The sequence below is a fragment of the Xiphophorus maculatus genome, chromosome 10 (assembly GCF_002775205.1).
Source record: "Xiphophorus maculatus strain JP 163 A chromosome 10, X_maculatus-5.0-male, whole genome shotgun sequence".
Taxonomy (NCBI): domain Eukaryota; kingdom Metazoa; phylum Chordata; class Actinopteri; order Cyprinodontiformes; family Poeciliidae; genus Xiphophorus; species Xiphophorus maculatus.
The window spans coordinates 1,999,021-2,019,573 of NC_036452.1; the positions used below are offsets into that span (position 1 = coordinate 1,999,021).

A 20,553-nucleotide genomic window follows, 5' to 3' on the forward strand; every position below is an offset into this window, starting at 1 on the left:
CAGCAGACGTGGGAAAGCTGCGTACTTATGCTCGGCCAACAGCCTGGCGCTGGAAATGTCAAACACTCTGACGGTTCCGGAGCCGAAGCCGCAGGAGAAGGTCGGCTCGTGTGGATGAAACGCCACGGAGCACGGCTTGTCCATCGACACGAAATCATACAACTGCAGGACGAAAAACACACAGAACCCAGCTGATGTAGAGGAAGGAGGTGACCTGTCTGCTTCCTTGAAAGGTTAGGATAGATCTATGGCCTATACAAAACATGTTCACTACATTTTGTACACAAAATCATCTTAGATGCCAATTTTGAACTGTTTTAGGGCTTCTGTCACTTTAAATTCAAATAAGTTGCTGCTGGCCACGCCCCCAACCCAATGTTTACACTCACACGATAAAATGGCTGCAAACAGACGCACAATTATAGAACCGTTTGTCTTTGAAAAGCAGAAGTGGAGCCTCCTGCACAACCAACAAGAATGCAGCAAGTGGTTTCTGGATGGCAAGTCAACAGCAAAACACTTTGTCTTTTCCAGCAGCCATTGTATCGTACGATGGAGGATAAGGGCCACAATAAAAAAATAAAAAAATATTATTATAAGGACAGTCATGATATTTTGAGATTAAAGTAAAAATTATAATTTTTTTTTTACCCCTCCAGGGTCTTTTGTGGGCTCTAGTGTCCCTTATATGACAGTGGGCTGACAGGAAACAGGGAAGGACAGGGGGGAAGACATGCGGCAAATATCGTCGGGTCCGGGAGTCAAACCCGCGACGGCCGCGTCAAGAACTCAAGGCCTCCAAACATGGGTCGCGCTAACCGCTACGTCACCATGGCACGCCCCAGTTAAAATATTTTAACTTTATTCCTGTAATATTATAAATTCTGAATATATTATTCTCGTTTTATCTCTGCTTTACTTTCACACGACTTTTCATAATGTTATTTATGTATTTATTTAAGTATGATCCCTACACTGTAATAGTACAGCACACAGAGTAGTAAAATCAGCTGCAACGAATGTGCTGGAACTCAGTTTGGGTTGCTCAGTAACGGGCGGTACTCTGCTGCAGTTGCTAGGTAACCCAAACGGTGCAGTAGCCGTTGACAACAATTGGGAGGTTTTTGAAATGGCTCACTTTCCAGAGACTAATAAACATTAAATTATTGCTAAAAAACAGCAATAATAAAAAATCAATTTCATATCAGTTTGAAAGGCTAATAAATAGATTAATATACACAAAGGGTGTTATATCTCTAATTTCAGTATGTTTTAGTTAGTTTTATAAAAGCATAATAAAGTTCCAGCTGTAGTTTTCCCCTTTAATTACCATTTTTATTCAGTTTATTTAATAATAAATCCAGTTTTCATTATTTCATTAGTTTTAGTTAATTATAATAACTTAGATCTGTGGTAGTCAAAGTTTTCATAGTGTCTATTTCCATTTATTGGAATCACTTTGAGAAAACAAAACGTTGAACAGACGTATGGAGATCGGTGTGTTTAATGGAGTTTCCTGATACTTTCATGACTGTAAATTGAAAACCAAAACTTTAAATCGGAGGCTGGCTGACCTGCTGTAAGGAATCCGTGTTCCACACGCGCACCGTTCCGTCGGCCGAGGCGGTTGTCAGGTGGCGGCGGATGCCGTCCACGCTGAAGCCCAGCACGTCGCCGGTGTGCGACCTCATCAGAGTGTTGTAGCCGCGGCTGCTCACGTCCAGGTAGCCCAGGTTTCCGGTGAAGGTGGCCGATAGAACCTGCAGGCTGTCGAACGACACCGACACCACGGTCACCGGGCCTTCGTGTTCTGGAAGACAACAAAACGGCGAGGATTGGACTGAAACGCTTCACGTTCAGAAAACATAATCAGAAACTTTTATCATCAGTTTATCCAAGTTTACAGGGAGATTCTCCTGTCATTTCCATTAAAAATCAACAATAATCTAAAACTAGTCCTAGACATCTGTCGTCATGACATAATTTAAACTGTCAGATCCAGCTGCTTTTAATGATTTCATTTTAAATCTAATCTAAAGTTTTTGAGGTTGATTCTATGAAATGCACCTGTGTTTTTGTAGATTTCACTGTGTTTGTCTGTGCTGCAGTCAAGAATCTCCTGAAAAACAAGTTTTTAATCTCAACGGGTTTTTAACCTGATAAAATAAAGGCTAGAAAACAGACAATTTATGCATATCTATTTCATGGACTATTTATTTATTTAATTGTGCCACCTCTGGCTCTCCATACATGATCATTTCTTTCACCGATATATTGAATCAAAAATTGATTTTGAATCAAATCCTGTGATAGTAAAATATTCCCGCCCATAATGATAAGAACTATGGATGCCCCGATATGAAAATTTGGGCCGATATCCGATATCAATATTGTACGATAACCAATATTTACCGATATTATATTTATTTATCTACTGTTTTGACACCATTGGAAAAATGACCAGAAACTGACAGCAACAAGATGGAAATAAATATCAGTCATTATTATCGGCCCAGTTTAATTCATCGGGCCGATACCAATATGTCAAAAAATGACTAATATCAGCCGATATCGATGTTGGTGCCAATATATTGTGAATCCCTAACCTGAACCGTCTTAATGTCTGAAACTGGGTCGACCTTTTCAACTGAACTTATCATGAAGATGTAATGAGAAAATGTCAATCGCAGCATGCTTGGCCTCAGGATGTAATGACGGCCTGTAGAGTTGGACCGGTGGGCAACGGTTAGCTCACTGCAGGTAGAACCATTCCTACCCCCCGCTGTGCCTACCCGCCTCCAAAATGACAGCAGAGAAATCGAGGGTCCAGAGCCGCAGGAATCCGTCCACGGTGCCGGTGGCGCAGAACGACGAAGACACGCTGATGCTGTTGATGGGAATCCCTGGACCTGAGATACAAACAAACACTGAGCTGCACAGTTCACACCGAAATCTGGAAATCTGTTAAACCAATCAGGTCAGAGAGACATATTTGGTAACCATGGCAACGTCAGACTCTTGGCGAGAAGCTGATAAAAACCATTTGAGCGTTTTAATTTGAGCAGGAAGCGTTTCGGCTGCAGGTCAGACATCAATGACCAGAAACCTTCATCAAGACGACGTTGTACGGAGCGCAGGTAGTGCCAAAAAATTTGCATGTTTTGGTGTCTTTCTAAAAAAAAAAAATGGCTTTCCAGTAAAATGTGCCTACAAATGTTGTGACTTTTTTCTAATCGTTTTATTATAATTGGACAAAAATAAATGAATAAATGTTGGTATTTAAAAAACATATCAAAAACAAGAATCCACCAAAGATTTTTCAGTTAAGCTCTAAAAATGTTGTATAATTTTAAAGTTTTCAAAAACAGAATTGGTTGTTTGGTCGATTTCCAGGAAATAAACTTCAACTGGAGTTGAATGTAAAAATTTCTTATGGTTTTATTATAACTGCATAAAACACAAATATTGATATTTAAAAATAAATATCCAAAATATAAAAATAAGTTTAGTATGTAAAAGCACAGAAAATCCAGAGTTTTATAGATTTTGTTTACGTTTTTATTTATTTTTTACTAAAACTTCTGTAAATTTGCTTTAGTTTACTTCAGCTGCATCAATTTTTTCACATGCATTGTGGATATATGGAATATATATTCCAAATTATTTTAAGTTTAATCCATATTTTCTCTGAAAATGTAGCAGCTTAGTGATACTTAGTTATACAGTGATACTTAGACATAGACAGACTTTACTGTTATTCAATTGTACATTTAAAATTTACATATTGAGTAAAATTTCATTCAAGGACTCAATAATAATAAAATAAGAAAGTAATAATAAACATATTAAAATAAATATATACAATAAAAAGATTAATGGGATATTTACACCTGTGGTGGATTAGGTATGTATTGAAACAGAGCTTGTAATTTCTGAGAAAAGCTAAATTAGATTCATATATTTGGTTAAACCCAGAAAGCCCTGTGGGGTTTAACCCACCGGTGTTGAAAGTCCATTTCTCTCTGCGTTCTGCATGCTGCTGCTGTGCAGGCATCAGCCGCCTCGCGTTTTTAACCGCCACTCTGCTGTAGTCGATCTCTAAAATATGGCCGCTTCGAGTGCTGGCGAATCTGAGCGAGGAGGAGAAACAACAAAACGCCTTCAGTGGGAAAACGCTCCCGGACTCGCATCAACAACAGCGAAGTCACTCACAGCGTTCGATCGTCGACCTGCTGGTCAAAGGCGCCGCCCTCCTGGAACGCCACGTCGGTGAAGTCCAGGGAGTGAAACTCGCCCAGGTAGACCGGGCAGGACCGCAGCGACCCGTTCCGGACCCGCCACAGACGGACGTTCTCTCGGCCGCACGACACCATCCTGACGACGAATCAGCTCAGGTTGGCACATCAACGCTGCTCAACACACCCTGAGCAGCATTTCTGACTCACATGAAGCAAACGTGACACTCAGAAAGCAACTTTACCCTTAATGCCTGAGATAACAAACATTTCTTAAGTTACTGCGATAAACGATAAGATTTTAGTTTTTAGACCATTTTCTAGTCAAATGATGCAGGACGCATTCTCAACGATCAATAAACTTTAACTTTGAATGAACATTTAACACTGGAACGGCAAGACACTTAAAATATCCAAAATAAATAAACAAAACAGAAACAACAAATACAATTTATTATAAAGTCTCTGTAAACACAAGAAATAGAAAAATAAGAAATAATTCAAAAGGAAACTATTGAGTTTGTTTTCATTTATCATGCGATTAATTGATTAATTGATTTACTGCAGCAGGTCTGGCCCTGTCCCAGCTAGAAACTGGGACAGGGCCAGTTTCTAGCCTTACTGAAAGCGTTTATTCTTTAAATTTAGACTAGACTGTATCTGTCTACAGATACAGGAAATCCTTCCTGCCACATGCCATCTCACTGTACAATAAAAGCTAAATCATTGTTCTGCACTAATCAGTCCAATTTCGCACAACTGCACTGTGGCACACTGCTGTACATATATTTACATATACATTCTGTTCTGCATTTTGAATCTTTGCAAGGACTGCTCTAAGCTGTTTTTTATATTGACAGCATGTTATATTTTATTCTTATTTTATCTTGTCTACAATTGCTACTCAGTGGTGGTTGTTGTGTGTCTTGTCTCTATGCTTCTGTAACTGCGAAATAATTTCCCTGCTGGGATGAATAAAGTAATTCTATTCTATAAAGCATCAAGGTTTTATTTTACTGCATAAAGTTTTTCCTCACTTTGTCACTATAGCATAAATGGAAAGAACAAAAAAATTAAACATTATTTATAGACACGGTGTAATGTGACGCTCAAGATCCCGCTCGCTAATGAAGACTAGCATTGGTTTTAGCTGTTAGCAACATAATGCGCTAAATCTTAAATGTATGCCTGATATATAAATGAAAAATGGACCCAGTATTTTGCTACTAATTATCAACACTATGACAACTAGATAACAAGGTCAGGAAAAAGTTTTAATTAAGAAAAAGGTAGTAGGGAAGCTATGCTAGCTTGACTATGACGACCGTAACATGTAAATGTGCTGCAGAATTTGTTGTGTTTCGGTTCAGTTAAAAAATAAATAAAAAGGCGACCTACACACCAACTCTGACAGATCATCAATAATCAGGTGTTTAAATTAGCTAATCAATCACCGCTATGTTAGCTTAGCTAGTAGCAGCGGTAGCTAATCTACCACAGCGTTCACTTATTAATAACTAATCTAAACATTAAGCCTGAAAATATAAAACCACAACAGACTGAATGTTCGATTCTTTGTGTGGGAAATGTTTGAGTCTGTTTTGGTGTTAAATCCTGAAACATATTATGGTGTTGTCAGTCAGTTGCTATGGCAACCAGTCTGTGTAGCTTAGCCGACAGAGAGCGAGAAAAAAGAAGAATAGCTAGTAGTTTTGAGTTGGTCTTTAAAGTTTTTTCTGCACTATTTTTCCATTTGCTGTGGGGCGCTGCAGTGAATGAATAATACCTTCATCTCCAGGTTTCATTTAGTTAGCAGGATTGTTTTACCGCAGCAGCGCGACCAGCGAAGGCGAGGAAAATAACAGTCTTTTTCCAAAAAGAAACTAACAAAATCATTTCTACAATACCGGATCTTTTCCCCACACTGAACTAATAATCACTCAAATTTAATGTTTCTTTTTCTTTTTCTTATTGACGCAGCAATAAAATCAGATTTATATAGTGCAAATAACGGTGGATGGTTCTGTATATCATTTCCAACAAAATGAGGAACCGATGTCTGAAAATGGTCTCCACTACGCGGAGATGCCCCGTGTGTAAGCAGCAGCAGCAGCTGCAGGAATAAGCAGGATACCTGGTCTCATCAAAGAAAGTGACCTTCATGGTGATAATGTCCACATCTGTGTGAGCTTTGGCCAAGATGGTTCCCTCTCCGCCTTTAGCAGCGTTTAGCGTGTTCCACACAACCACCATCTAAAAAATACAGATAATACCAAAACAAAATGCAAACGAGTCACTAACAGCTTAGCATTTAGCTTTTAATAGAGATAAAACCCAAGTTTTACCTTAGTAGAAGTAAAACTACTTTTACCCAAGTAAAAGTAAAAAGTATCCATCCAAGAAATTACTCAAGTAAGAGTGGAAAGTAAAGTGGAAATTTTGATATTGTAAGAACCAAAATGACAATAATTAATTTAAGTTACAAAAAATAACAAAATCAGACAAAATAAATTTTTCCAAATCAGTTTCTTTCAATAAAAAATGTATAAAACTTGAACAAACGCTGCAGGCGTGTGTCTGTCTGGTGGATTTTTGGTTAAGAGGAGAGATACTTCATAATGAAATTACTCAAGTAAAAGTAAAAAACAAAAGTCACTCAAGTAAATGTAACTAATTTCTACTCAACTCTCACTCATTGTGTGGAGAAGCTCTTTGATGGTTGGACAGGTAGCAGTAGTCTAGTATTTTCAAGCCTTTTTGCAGCAGCCATGCTGAGCTTGCTGCTGTTAGTAACGTCAGTTTATTTTTCCTGGCAGCTTTTACTAATTGCAGAAATAAGCAACAACCTGCTCACCGTTTTATTGTGTCTGTCTTTCCCCACGCCACAGAGGATGCCGCCTCCATAGGAGAAACTTCAGGGCAGAACGAGGTTAATGAGAGGAAAATAAAGGAAGCTGAAGCTGAGGCTGTTAGGGTCTGAACTCACCTGAGGCAGGACAGAGAATGAGCGTGAGCCCTGAACATGGACAGGCAGGTCCCTGCGCTGTAGTCCCACAGCCGCACGACGCTGTTGTTGCCGCTCTGCGCCGACGCCAGGAGAGTCGTACTGCCATTAAAGGTCAGCGCAGAAATCTGCAGCCAGAAGATACAGGAAATTAGTCCGTCCATGCCGTTAATTATCCATCAATGCATATTTAACAACTCTTTTCCCCAAATCCCCAAAAAAGAGATTCATTACAAATTTACCTGTTTTTTTATATCCAAATGATAAATTCTTTTGGAGAAGCTATCTGCGCTTTTACAAAAATGCAGATAGCAACAAATTTAGCAGCAATTACCAAATAAAAGATATTAGCAGCAAATCTAGCTACTGTTTTTCTTTAAAAAAAAAAAAAAAAAAAAGAAGCAACTAGGAACAAATATAGCAAACTTCTTCCAAAAAAACAAATTTAGATTTTTTTTTTTACAGAAAAGCAGATAGCGACAAATTTAGCATCAAATACCAAACAAAACAGACAAGCGACAAATCTGACAACTTTTATTCTTTTTGCAAAAAAGGAATAAATTTAGCAACTTTTTCTTAAAAAAAAGAAAGTGACCAATCTAGTGACTTCTTTTCTATAAAAGCAACTAACAACAAATTTAGCAACTTTTTCAGAAAAAACAGACTATTGACAAATTTTGAGACTTTTTTCCTAAAAGGCAACTAGCAACATTTTTCCACACAATAAAGCAACTAGTGACAAATTTAGCAATTTTTCTCCAAAAGTGATTAGCTGGAAAACTTGACTTTTTTCCAAAACTCGACTAGTGAGCAAAAAAAAAAGTTTTTGCGAATGGAAGATTGGTAGGAGACAAATCTATAAATTTAGTTCCAAAAACGCAGGGCTGATCGACGTAGCATCAGCTATGCTGTACCGTTGGAACCAATAGGAAAATTCACCTGCAGTACCACAGTTCAACCAAAAGTGAGCAGCACTGATGCAGTTTTATGACAAATATTGCAGATTTAAACAAAGTTACACAGAACACAGGAGCCTTAAGAACCAGTTCAGTTTAAGAAAGCTGATTTGGGGCTTGGCTAAAATAAAATACCTTATCCGTGTGGCCGGTGAAGAATCTTTGCTCGCGGGACAGAATCTTCATAGAAACAATGATAGCGTGGCACGGATAGACCACTTCCTCCCCTGATTTGGTCCACAGGGCCTGCAGGATGGAAAGGTTCTGCCAATAAACCTCTAGATTAAATCAGATTTCATTTGAAGAGCGATTATCATACATCTCTGGTGGTGGCTCCTCCGAAGCCGATGATCCGGCTGAGCCGCAGGATCGGGTCGGGCAGCAGCTTCCAACGCGGAGCGCAACAGGAAAAGACGTTTTACATGAAAGTATTCATCATTCAGTCACTAAGGAAGTGTTTCTGTACCCAACATACCTGCTGTCGCTGCTTGCTCTCTTTGAACACTGAGGTACAAAACACCTGAAGAACAAGTTCAACTGTTTTTATTACAACAGACAGCAGCGAAATAATAAGACTGGGAAAATATCTGGTCTATTTAAATCACATCACTGTAGATTTCCTTAATGCTTTAGATTTAATTCAGAGCAAAATTTAGTCCAAGACCGTCGAACTCATTTTTATTTTGGGAAATATTGATATTATGAACGTTTTGATAAATCCCAAAAACAAACCTCTAAATTAGAGTAAGTAGCCGCCTCTGCACTCGATGATAGAGTTAAATAATACTGACATCGTTACACGTCGATGCAATTTGGCAGAATACCTATGAAACTATGGAACAATATTACTGCCACTGAAAAAATAAGATTCTCACTTTAATCTTCTCAAGTCAAAAGTCACAATTCTGAGAAAATTCTTGCATTTTCTCAGAATTCTGAAAGTTTTTCCTCAAATTCTGAATTTTTCTCAGAATTTATTTTTCCCCCCCAGAATTCTTATTTTTTTCAAAATCTTTTTTCTCCATTATTACAACTTTTGATCTTAGAAGATTAAAGTCGGATTAATTCTGGTAAATTCTGAGATAAAAGGAAAAAAGTAAAAATTCTAAGAAAAATTCAGAATTTTATTCCTGTGGTCTTAATCCTGTTCCATTAAAAACTGCTTTCATTTGACTGATAAAGTATAATTTAAGCATAGAATGGTTATTTGCAGGTTCTAGTCTAGTGTTCCTCTGGACCACATAAAGCTTTACAGCGGACTGGATTTGGCCCGCGCGCCTCAAGTTTGGTAGCTGTGATCCAGTTGCTGGCAGCATGTGGCGTCACCTCATCTCCACTGCTGTCTCCGTGCGTGCTGAGAGCGTCTTGGGGATGCGCGTACACATGAACTCCTGCGTCGCTGCTCAGCGGGTCCTCTGCCTCCATCGCGTTAGACGGACTCAACTCGGGAACGCTGGACACCACAGACATTCGATTCCTCGGGAGCTGAGGAGACGAAACGAAGAATCTTTAGATTCTTTTTTTGTCTGAAAACATAAAAACTAAAGGTAAGGATCTGAATCTGCTTTTACGAGTTTTGAGGCGGCGATCGGCTGACAGAGAGAAACTCGGTGATGAACCGGGTCGTTGACTGTGGCGGCGCGAGTCTCGTCTTTCTGGTATGAAGGACTTCCTGGAAAGAAATGAACTGGAAATCAGTGGCAGAAAAATTATTTTAAGAGTTTTTATAATTATTACAAGAAAAGTACAAATATCATCTTTCCTGCGGACTGAAGATTGGATGACAGCTTCATTTATCCGTCTGGACAATAACCCGTTTCAGGAGAAGTGAAAACCCGACCCAAGTTGAAAATGAGGCTTTTTGTTCAGGAAACACAAACCTCAGCGCCAACAATGAACTCATTATTCCAATTTGTGCTTTGAGTAATTTTGTCAGAGCAAACAGCATCACCTCGCAACATTTAGTTATTACCAGACAAAAAGAAAACGGCACAGAACCTTTCGGTCAGAACATTTTCTGATCCAATTGGAGCTGCAGAGACGGATGGCCAGATCTGGTGATTACAAGCAATTCCAGGAAAACCAGGAAAACTATGGCTGCACGGTTTCTGATCGCACCACACGTTGGCTTGTTAGAGAAAGAAAAGCTTTTCTGAGAGTCTGAGGCTCGTTTTGTGAAATAATGTGTTCATTTACCAGCCGCTGGATCCGGTTTCTGAATGGAGTCAAAGGGAAGTTTAGTCCCATCAGAGGGAAACCTGTAGAGCAAAACAACATCATTTAATTCCTTTTGCAGTCTTGATATGAGCAGCTCAGCTACTGGTGTCATATAAAGCTTTTTAAAGGCGACCTGTTGTGCTTCCTTTAGCGGGTTAGGATCGATCTGTGGCCTATACAAAACATGTTCATTACTTTAATAATTATTAGATAATCACATTTCAGCTCCATTCAGAATGAGATGCTTTAAGGCGTGTTGTCACTTTAAATCCAAATAAGCTACTGCTGGCCACGCCCCCAACTCAACCTTTACGTGAAAACATAAAAAGATGCGCAGTTATACAACCGTATGTCTTTGAAAAGCAGAAGTGGCGTCTCCTGCACAACCAACCAGAATTCAGCAGGAGGTTTCTGGATCATAAGTCAACAATAAAACACTTGTCTTTTCCAGCAGCCGTTGTACAGCGGGAAAAACCAGCTGACCAAACATGCTAGACCTCAGATTGGGTTGCTAAGTAATGGGCTAGGCTTCTCTGGGGTTGCTAGGTAACGGCACATTGCCCTATGAGAGGTTTTTGAAGAGGCTCATTTTCCAGATTTTCCAAGCAGTTGAGACCAAAATAGAAGAACAAAAATGAATTTTGCCCAACATGTCCCCTTTACTGATGGTGACTGAATTTCTAAAACGTTTTCTAATCATACCAACCAACCACAAACCGACCCACTGGACACGTGGCAGCAGGAAGCTGGAATCGAACCCGCAGCTTTCCGCTGATCCACAGTCGTGGTATCAGTGAAAGCAGTTCAGAGTTTCGTACTTGATGTGATCATAAAAGTCATTCCAGGAGCCTCCTTTCGGCACCGGGAAGGACATCTCTCTGGGAATCGGACCCTTTCCCTGTGAGGCGGACAGACCTCGGAGCTTCGCCTCCCTGAAGGTCATTGCTGTGGAGGGAAAATAAGAAAGTTCTGGTTGGTGCACTGATTGCAGTTTTCAGGCTGATGACCGATTTTTAAAAATCCTAAACTTCTGATCCTGATATATTTGGTTTTTAAATGCCTGTCTGGTGCTAAGATAAGATTTGGAAGCATCACATTAGAAATTGTTGACGGAAACGTTAATATTACAAATAATTTTCTAAATCTTGCAAAAATCTAATGCGCTCTGTGCCTTGCCAAAGGCACAAAATCCGGAAAATTTCCAAGTTCAAACTTCGAGCTGGGAGGGGAAGATTCTCCATTTTTCTGACATGTGCTTCATGCTAGTTAGCAAACGCTACTTCCTGTTTCTTACAGCCATGCGTAGCGTCAAGATCTGACAAATCACGCTTAGCACAGCCTGACTGATTTCCTCCGAATCAGCTGATGGAAACACAGCTAACTCGCATTTTGTTTTTTACAAAAGTTGCATGACAATTGGATGGAGACATAGCTACTGTTTTAGTCTTATTGTATTTAAAATGTTGAACAAACATTTCTAATAACAGACAAAAGTTGATAGATTTGTTTGTTTTGTTTTTTAATAGATGGTATAGGATTCTGAAAGGTCACTAAATATAGCGACAGAGTTGCTATATTTAATAACTTTTCAGACAAAAAATATCGGAATTGGCAGTTTAGGCTTTTTAAAGGTCGGTGATCGGCCCAGTTTCACAGGGCCAACAGTATTCAGTATATATTAGAAATGTTTTTTCTTATTTTAACATGATGCCACTCTGAGTTCCTGACACAATGAAACGCCTCAGTGTTTCTTTAAATGAGTCTGTAAATGAAGTGAAGCTCGAGTAGGAACTGTTCCCTTCGTGGTTTGGCTCTCACCCGGGTCCAACAGCAGGTCGCTGGTGAACATGTTTTTCACAGCCATGTTGGCGCAGAGCTTGACGCTCTTCAGGTGAGCGTGGTGCCGGTTGAGGTAGAAGGTGAGCGTGAAGCACAGGTCCATCATCAGGCAGGTCCAACGCACCGAGTCCGGAGCCGGACCCACCAGACCTGCGGCACAAACAAACCAGAGCTGCAACTGGAACCCACTGAGCTCAATGTTTTCTGCTGCATGGCAAAAATATTCACATTTGATCACATGTCAACAACAACATATTATATGTTTTATCTATTTCTATCAGATTGTTTGTGATAGAAACACACCAAACAGTGCATGCTGAACTCGTGAAGGGGAAGCAAAATTGTTTAATTTTCAAAGATTATTTGCAAATCAAACTCTGAAATGTGTCAGACATTTGTACTCTCTCTCTGTTACGCCAACAACCCAAAATTAAATCCAGTGTAGTTTATTTTCTGATGCGAGGTGAAAAACTAACACTTCACCTCAGGGCTGAAACAACAATAGTCAACTAATTTAATAATCAAATAATCATTAACTGGAGTATACAGACTCAAAAAAAAACACAATCCAGCAGACAAAACATGCTGGAGTTCTGGGTTGCTAGGTTACAGGCTGGCCTTAGCAGGGTTGCTAGGTAACAGGCTGGCCTTAGCTGGGTTGCTAGGTAACTGCACAATGTGCCCGTGGAATGTGACGTAATATAACGGCTCTTTTTCCAGACACCAAAAAACATGAAGCTATTGCCAAAAACTGCTGTGTGTCTTTTTGAAGAGCTTGGAAAACGAAAGGTTTCCTTTAATTATTGATTAACTGAAGAACACCTTAAGAAAACCTTTAAGGTGTGACCATAAATTTTACCTTGCCTCGCTGAGCTCGAGGTTTTTTCATAAACCGAATCCTTCGCAGCTCCACAAAGGAAGGGAAACTGGAGCCAAGTAGCCGTGGACTTGAACTCCTTGAACATGTTGGAAAAGGAGATCCGGACCACTTGGCCCTCCTGCAGCACACAGTGACCAGAACACGAGTTAGATCCACAGCCAAACCCAGACTAAACCACCACGATAAGCTGCGGTACCTCCACGGCGACGTCCAGGTGGACCATGAAGTATTTTCCAGGCGTGGGTCTGAACAGAAGGTAGAAGTATCGACCAGTCAGGCCCAGAGACTGGTTGCTGCTTTTGGGAACGAGGATGTAACTGTTGGTGGGAACTGGACCTTTGATCAAAAACACTGGACACCTCAGAGTCCGGTCCTGCAAAGTCCGGTCAAACAGACATAAACCTGAGTTTCATCTGAGGGATTATCATAATGCATCTTTTTAATTTTTACAGGAAAGTCGACTAAAAGCTAAAGACTAGAGCTAAAGCTAAAAGCTAAAGCTAAAGCTAACAATGCTCTTAAATGACATTTAGAGACCAAACATGCTGAATCTAATGTGGGAGTCCAATTTCAGCTCTTTTGTTTTATTTATTTCTTTGATTTTTTGTCTTTTTTTACCTTTCCACACACAAGTCAAAAAAGAAAAAACACACCGAAAAACAAAAAAACAAGACAAAGCAGCACATAAATATTTAAATTCCTGTCAATGGCAAAAACACAAAGTGTAGGTAGAAACTCAAACTTATACTTTCACATCAATCAAACTTTATTGTGCAGGTTTAGCAAGTGATTGTTTTTGCATTTATTATTGAAAGTGAAAAACACAGTGAAGCATTGATTCAAATAGAGCTGCAACTAATTATTTCAACTAGCACATATTTTGAAGATTAATTGGGAACAAAATGCATATTTTGCAGATTTTTCATTTAGTGTCTTTTTTGATTATAAGTCTTTTTTTGTACAATATTAGAAATTCGTTAAAATATATAAGTAAGCAATTGAATTTCTTTTTAAGTAAGAAAATAAACATTAGATATTTTTTTCATTGTAAGAACAGCAGTCCTTTAATGAACGCTTGATCATTTGAATCAAAGGATGAATCTGCAGCTAAAAAAAAATCCCTTTCTGCTGGACTGGAGATCAATGAAGTGTAGAAATGATCTGGACATTAATTGTTGATTGAATGATTAATAACTAATATAGTGTTTTTTACTCAATTTTAACCAAGTGAAGATATAAATGCCACTTTAGAAAACTCCATGGCAGGTTTATATCTTTGTAAGTGGAAAATATTAAGTACAACACAGCAAATATTTCCTTTACTGAGATTTATCTTATTTCATTTTTATCTCATAATAAATCTCAGGGACACCCATCCATTATATTTAGAAAGGTTTGTAGAAGAAACCTCTTATTTTCGTTGCTGAGAATAAACTAAAATTTTACAGACTTTAAAAAATTGGAAAATAATAAGTCCAAAAACGTTAAATGACTGTAAACATTAAGGAAAAAATAAAGCATTTTGTTTTATTTATTCTTGTTCAGGTAAAAGAAAAATAATTTGCAATGATAATTTAGAGTTTTGTAATTGGAGGGGGTGGAAGAAAATTTTGGGCTCTGAATAATTTCAACTTTGGGATTTTGGCCCTCCGTGCAAAAAACTCTGGACACAATTGTTGCTTTAAAAAAATGTATTATATTAAATAACAATTTCATGCTGTATAGAAAAACACGGTTAGAAAAAATAATTAAAAATGACCTATAAATGAATGCAAACTGTACAGATTTTGTGACTTTATTTAGATGTATTTACCATAGAAGAAGACACATCTCCAGCTTTGGCCGACCTTTTCCATTCCTCAACTTTAACATGTTTGAAAATGTTCACGTAAGGATGCTGCCAACCTGCACGAATCACAGCCAGAACACCACACGGGGCAGACTTTACTCTACGAGCTTAAACAACACTAAATTGGCGACGTTAAACAAGCCTTACCTGTCGAAGCCATTGAAGGATGCCGCAAATCAACTGTCAACCTGTTGATTTTTAGCTAGCAAGCAAACAGCCGGTCAATAGAAGAAGCGGGGAAAAGCTCATTCTCCTACTAGCCCACAAAATGATAATGTTTCTGATTCATGTTTTTATAAAAATGAACATATTTCCAGCTTTTCGGACGCGGTGGGAACGCTTCACGTAACTTTTCTTCACTGGTTTCAGCATTTATTTCTCTCTTCCCGCTTCAGCCTGCGCCGTCTCCAACGACAACAACGTTAGCTTGACGTAATGACGCAGCGCCGAAGGGAACTCTGGGTAGTGAAGTTTATAAAGCTAAACGAACACCAATCACATTTCAAGACACAAAAATTATATTAAAGTAAGAGTAGCAGCACCTCTTCAACTTATTTTTCTGAAGTAAAAGTGAAAAGAATTCATCTAAGTAATTACTGAAGTGAAAGTAAAAAAGTATTTGGTAAAATGTCTACTCTGAATAACTGATCAGAACAACTGATTCAATATTTTATAATGATATAGCAGAAAAAATGCATAAAGTTAAATGACATTTCTGGTATTTTAAAGGCTAACATGAACAAATTAACAAAAAAATAAAGATTTAAATAAGAATTTTCAATATAAAATATTGAATATGAAATACTCACAGGTATGCATATGTATGTAAGAATATAGTAAATGAAAATATATGCCGAAAAATAAAATTTTCAGTCTGAGTCTGTGGCAGCATGTGGCAGCAACTCCACACGGTATTTCAGGTGAATGAGGAAGGACACCTGCATTTCTACAGATGATTCTTCTTTCTCCTTCACACTGGCTAGGTAACAGGGCTGGGCTCTGCCGGGGTTGCTAGGTAACGGCGGAATTCCTGTGGAATGTGACTGAACTATCAGCAGTTTTTTAAAACATTAACTTATTGCCAGAAAATGGCCGGGTGGTTTTTTTTGAGTGCTTGAATTGTTTTTTAAAGTAATTTAGATCCAAATGGAAGAACAAAAACATGCAAAACGTGAATTTTACATAATAGATCCCTTTTAAAATAAAATGAATCAAGATGAAGAAAACCACATGGAACAACTTAGGCTAACCGAAGTAGAAAACGCTTACAGACCATAATAAAATACCCCAAACATTAAAAGTGCATCTAATACCACCACTAGTCTGTGGCTCCTCTGTTTCTCTAATTGGGGCCTGCCATGCAAAGCAATGGCAGGAACCTATTACTATTGTCGGAGAGAAGCGTCTCTTTAATCTTTATTTTTCTTCCGTAACCGTTAATGCGGCTCGTACCGCTGGGTGCACACCTACAAATGAGGTATCAAAACGTGCAGAAAATTCACGCCATTGGAGCTATTACTTCTGGTGGGATTTGGGCTTAACGTGGCGACATAATTCGCAAAAAACTACGAAAAAAACCCCATTATAACTCAATGGGAAAAATCCTAGAAATACCCTATTTTTGAGGATTTGCTGTGTCGTCACAAATTCACCTAGAAATGCCATTCAAATTTCATTTTGTAGATACGTCTGTGATCTCTTCGAAAGTGAAGACGGCTCGTCGATACCAGTTATGGTTTGTCCACAATTTGCCTCTAAGCGACCCAAAGTTTCTCATTTTTGCTCAAATTAGAGTGACAGCCGACCTCGGATCAGATATGGGCACAACATTTCTTTCTCTCATCACTGTAAATGCTCTGAGTGAGTTACAGATATGAATCTCGGGACTATCGCAGAAGACACATTGAACTGTCATACGCTCGAAACGCTTTTCGAATATGTATTACGGTTCCCGAACAAGAAGGATTTGTTTCCAATGCTTTTTTTCAGTAAAGTGTGTTTGCTCAAACACACTTGTGTGTTTGAGAGCTCACAGCTCAGAGCTCACACCTGCTGAGACCATTATTTGCCATAGCAACGGAACTCAAGAGGCTATTGGCTGCTGATTTGGACTACGAATACGCATCGCTGTAGTTCTATCTATCCTCAGTTGAAACAGATCAGGACTGAGAACTGGCCTTTAGAACTACCTGCTGCTATGGGCTGTATATAACTGATTTAACTCAGTAACTGTTACACATGGGATTAGTTTGGAACTTTAAAATGGAGAATAATAATTTCAAAATAAAAGCCTTGAATATTTTTACATCAGGTAATTGCTGTTTTTGGCTTTATTTGACGTTTTCATCCAAAGCACTGTTACACATGGGATTACTTTGGAACTTTAAAATGGAGAATAATAATAATTTCAAAATAAAAGCCTTGAATATTTTTACATCAGGTAATTGCTGTTTTTGGCTTTATATGACTTTTTCATCCAAAGCACTGTTACACATGGGATTAGTTTGGAACTTTAAAATGGAGCATAATAATAATTTCAAAATAAAAGCCTTGAATATTTTTTACATCAGGTAATTGCTCTTTTTGGCTTTATTTGACTTTTTCATCCAAAGCACTGTTACACGTGGTATTAGTTTGGCCCTTTGAAATGAAGCATTCTGAAAATTTCAAAATAAAAGCCTTGAATAATTTTACATGACGTAATTGCTCTTTTTGGCTTTATTTGACTTTTTCATCCAAAGCACTGTTACACGTGGTATTAGTTTGGCCCTTTGAAATGAAGCATACTGAAAATTTCAAAATAAAAGCCTTGAATATTTTTACATCAGCTACTTGTGTTTTGAGCATTATATAACTATTTTAACCCAAGGACTATTACGCATGGGATTAGTTTGGCCCTTTGAAATGAAGTTTAACAAAACTTCCAAAATAAAAGCCTTGACAACATTTTAAATCGTACCGAACGGTGCACGTCCGCCTCGCTTAACGTTCTTGCGGTTCTCCGCGTGCCACTGCTTACGTCGCGGCGTTCTTTGGCGTCGACGCCGATTTGTGGCGCGACGACGCCGGGCCCGAACCCCACGGCCGCGCCTTGGCAGGCCCCGGCTAAATTTCTTCCGAAATTTTCTAGTATTCTTTATTCTTCCGTAACCGTTAATGCGGCTCATACCGCTGGGTGCACACCTACAAATGAGGTATCAAAACGTGCAGAAAATTCACGCCATTGGAGCTATTATTTTTGGTGGGATTTGGGCTTAACGTGGCGACATAATTCGCAAAAAAGTGCGAAAAAAACCCCATTATAACTCAATGGGAAAAATCCTAGAAATACCCTATTTTTGAGGATTTGCTGTGTCGTCACAAATTCACCTAGAAATGCCATTCAAATTTCATTTTGTAGATACGTCTGTGATCTCTTCGAAAGTGAAGACGGCTCGTCGATACCAGTTACGGTTTGTCCACAATTTGCCTCTAAGCGACCCAAACTTTCTCATTTTTGCTCAAGTTAGAGTGCGTTTCTGGCTGCTTAGAGTGAGAGATGAAGACAACTTTTTCAACCCAAATCATTTTTGAAATCGCCATCACACCCACAAATATCGCACGATTAGTATCAAAATCGGTCCTGACATTGATACGCCTGTCTGCTCCGGTAAAATGTTTTCGAAATTTATCTAGACCGTACGGTTTTCTGTCACGGTGCTTCAGAGCAAAGTCATGCGACAGGATTTTCTGAGGCTGTCTGAGGCTCTCTCCCATGTATTTGAATAGAATTTCAGATCTGGGCACAACATTTCTTTCTCTCATCGCTGTAAATGTTCTGAGTGAGGTACAGATATGAATCTCGGGACTATCGCAGAAGACACATTGAACTGTCATACGCTGCAAACGCTTTTCGAATATGTATTACGGTTCCCGAACAAGAAGGATTTGTTTCCAATGCTTTTTTGTCAGTAAAATGTGTTTGCTCAAACACACAGTGTGTTTGAGAGCTCAGCGCTCAGAGCTCACACCTGCTGAGACCATTATTTACCATAGCAACGGAACTCAAGAGGCTATTGGCTGCTGATTTGGACTACAGATACGCATCGCTGTAGTTCTATCTATCCTCAGTTGAAACAGATCAGGACTGAGAACTGGCCTTTAGAACTACCTGCTGCTATGGGCTGTATATAACTGATTGAACTCAGTAACTGTTACACATGGGATTAGTTTGGAACTTTAAAATTAAGCATACTGAAAATTTCAAAATAAAAGCCTTGAATATTTTACATGACGTAATTGCTCTTTTTGGCCGTATATGACTTTTTCATCCAAAGCAATGTTACACATGGGATTAGTTTGGAACTTTAAAATGGAGCATAATAATAATTTCAAAATAAAAGCCTTGAATATTTTACATGACGTAATTGCTCTTATTGGCCGTATATGACTTTTTCATCCAAAGCAATGTTACACATGGGATTAGTTCGGAACTTTAAAATGGAGAATAATAATAATTTCAAAATAAAAGCCTTGAATATTTTTACATCAGGTAATTGCTGTTTTTGGCTTTATATGACTTTTTCATCCAAAGCACTGTTACACATGGGATTAGTTTGGAACTTTAAAATGGAGCATAATAATAATTTCAAAATAAAAGCCTTGAATATTTTTACATCAGGTAATTGCTCTTTTTGGCTTTATTTGACTTTTTCATCCAAAGCAATGTTACACATGGGATTAGTTCGGAACTTTAAAATGGAGCATAATAATAATTTCAAAATAAAAGCCTTGAATATTTTTACATCAGGTAATTGCGCTTTTTGGCTTTATGTGACTTTTTTATCCAAAGCACTGTTACACAATGGAATAGTTTGGCCCTCTGAAATGAAGCATACTGAAAATTTCAAAATAAAAGCCTTGAATATTTTTACGTCATGTAATTGCTCTTTTTGGCCGTATATGACTTTTTCATCCAAAGTACTGTTACACATGGGATTTGTTCGGAACTTTAAAATGGAGCATAATAATAATTTCAAAATAAAAGCCTTGAATATTTTTACATCAGGTAATTGCGCTTTTTGGCTTTATGTGACTTTTTCATCCAAAGCACTGTTACACATGGGATTAGTTCGGAACTTTAAAATGGAGAATAATAATAATTTCAAAATAAAAGCCTTGAATATTTTTACATCAGGTAATTGCTGTTTTTGGCTTTATATGACTTTTTCATCCAAAGCACTGTTACACATGGGATTACTTTGGAACTTTAAAATGGAGAATAATAATAATTTCAAAATAAAAGCCTTGAATATTTTTACATCAGGTAATTGCGCTTTTTGGCTTTATGTGACTTTTTCATCCAAAGCACTGTTACACATGGGATTAGTTCGGAACTTTAAAATGGAGAATAATAATAATTTCAAAATAAAAGCCTTGCATATTTTTACATCAGGTAATTGCGCTTTTTGGCTTTATGTGACTTTTTTATCCAAAGCACTGTTACACATGGGATTCGTTCGGAACTTTAAAATGGAGCATACTGAAAATTTCAAAATAAAAGCCTTGAATACTTTTACATCAGCTACTTGTGT

General features: G+C 38.3%; 1 protein-coding gene across 1 annotated transcript in view; it reads right to left on the reverse strand.

Moving 5' to 3' along the window:
• wdr90 (WD repeat domain 90) overlaps positions 1-15,419 on the reverse strand; it is a 30,642-nt gene extending 15,223 nt beyond the window's left edge. The window contains exons 1-20 of the mRNA XM_023341555.1: positions 15,128-15,419; positions 14,945-15,036; positions 13,328-13,504; positions 13,111-13,249; positions 12,231-12,401; positions 11,231-11,357; positions 10,392-10,453; positions 9,767-9,867; positions 9,522-9,680; positions 8,671-8,715; positions 8,515-8,580; positions 8,331-8,441; positions 7,222-7,367; positions 7,090-7,147; positions 6,370-6,488; positions 4,213-4,374; positions 4,000-4,130; positions 2,793-2,909; positions 1,575-1,810; positions 26-162 (exon numbers count right to left, since the gene is read on the reverse strand). Of these exons, the coding sequence (XP_023197323.1) occupies positions 26-162; positions 1,575-1,810; positions 2,793-2,909; positions 4,000-4,130; positions 4,213-4,374; positions 6,370-6,488; positions 7,090-7,147; positions 7,222-7,367; positions 8,331-8,441; positions 8,515-8,580; positions 8,671-8,715; positions 9,522-9,680; positions 9,767-9,867; positions 10,392-10,453; positions 11,231-11,357; positions 12,231-12,401; positions 13,111-13,249; positions 13,328-13,504; positions 14,945-15,036; positions 15,128-15,140 (2,369 nt within the window). The 5' untranslated portion in view covers positions 15,141-15,419. The remainder of the gene's footprint in view (positions 1-25; positions 163-1,574; positions 1,811-2,792; positions 2,910-3,999; positions 4,131-4,212; positions 4,375-6,369; positions 6,489-7,089; positions 7,148-7,221; positions 7,368-8,330; positions 8,442-8,514; positions 8,581-8,670; positions 8,716-9,521; positions 9,681-9,766; positions 9,868-10,391; positions 10,454-11,230; positions 11,358-12,230; positions 12,402-13,110; positions 13,250-13,327; positions 13,505-14,944; positions 15,037-15,127) is intronic.
• Between the last annotated feature and the right edge of the window lie 5,134 nt (positions 15,420-20,553).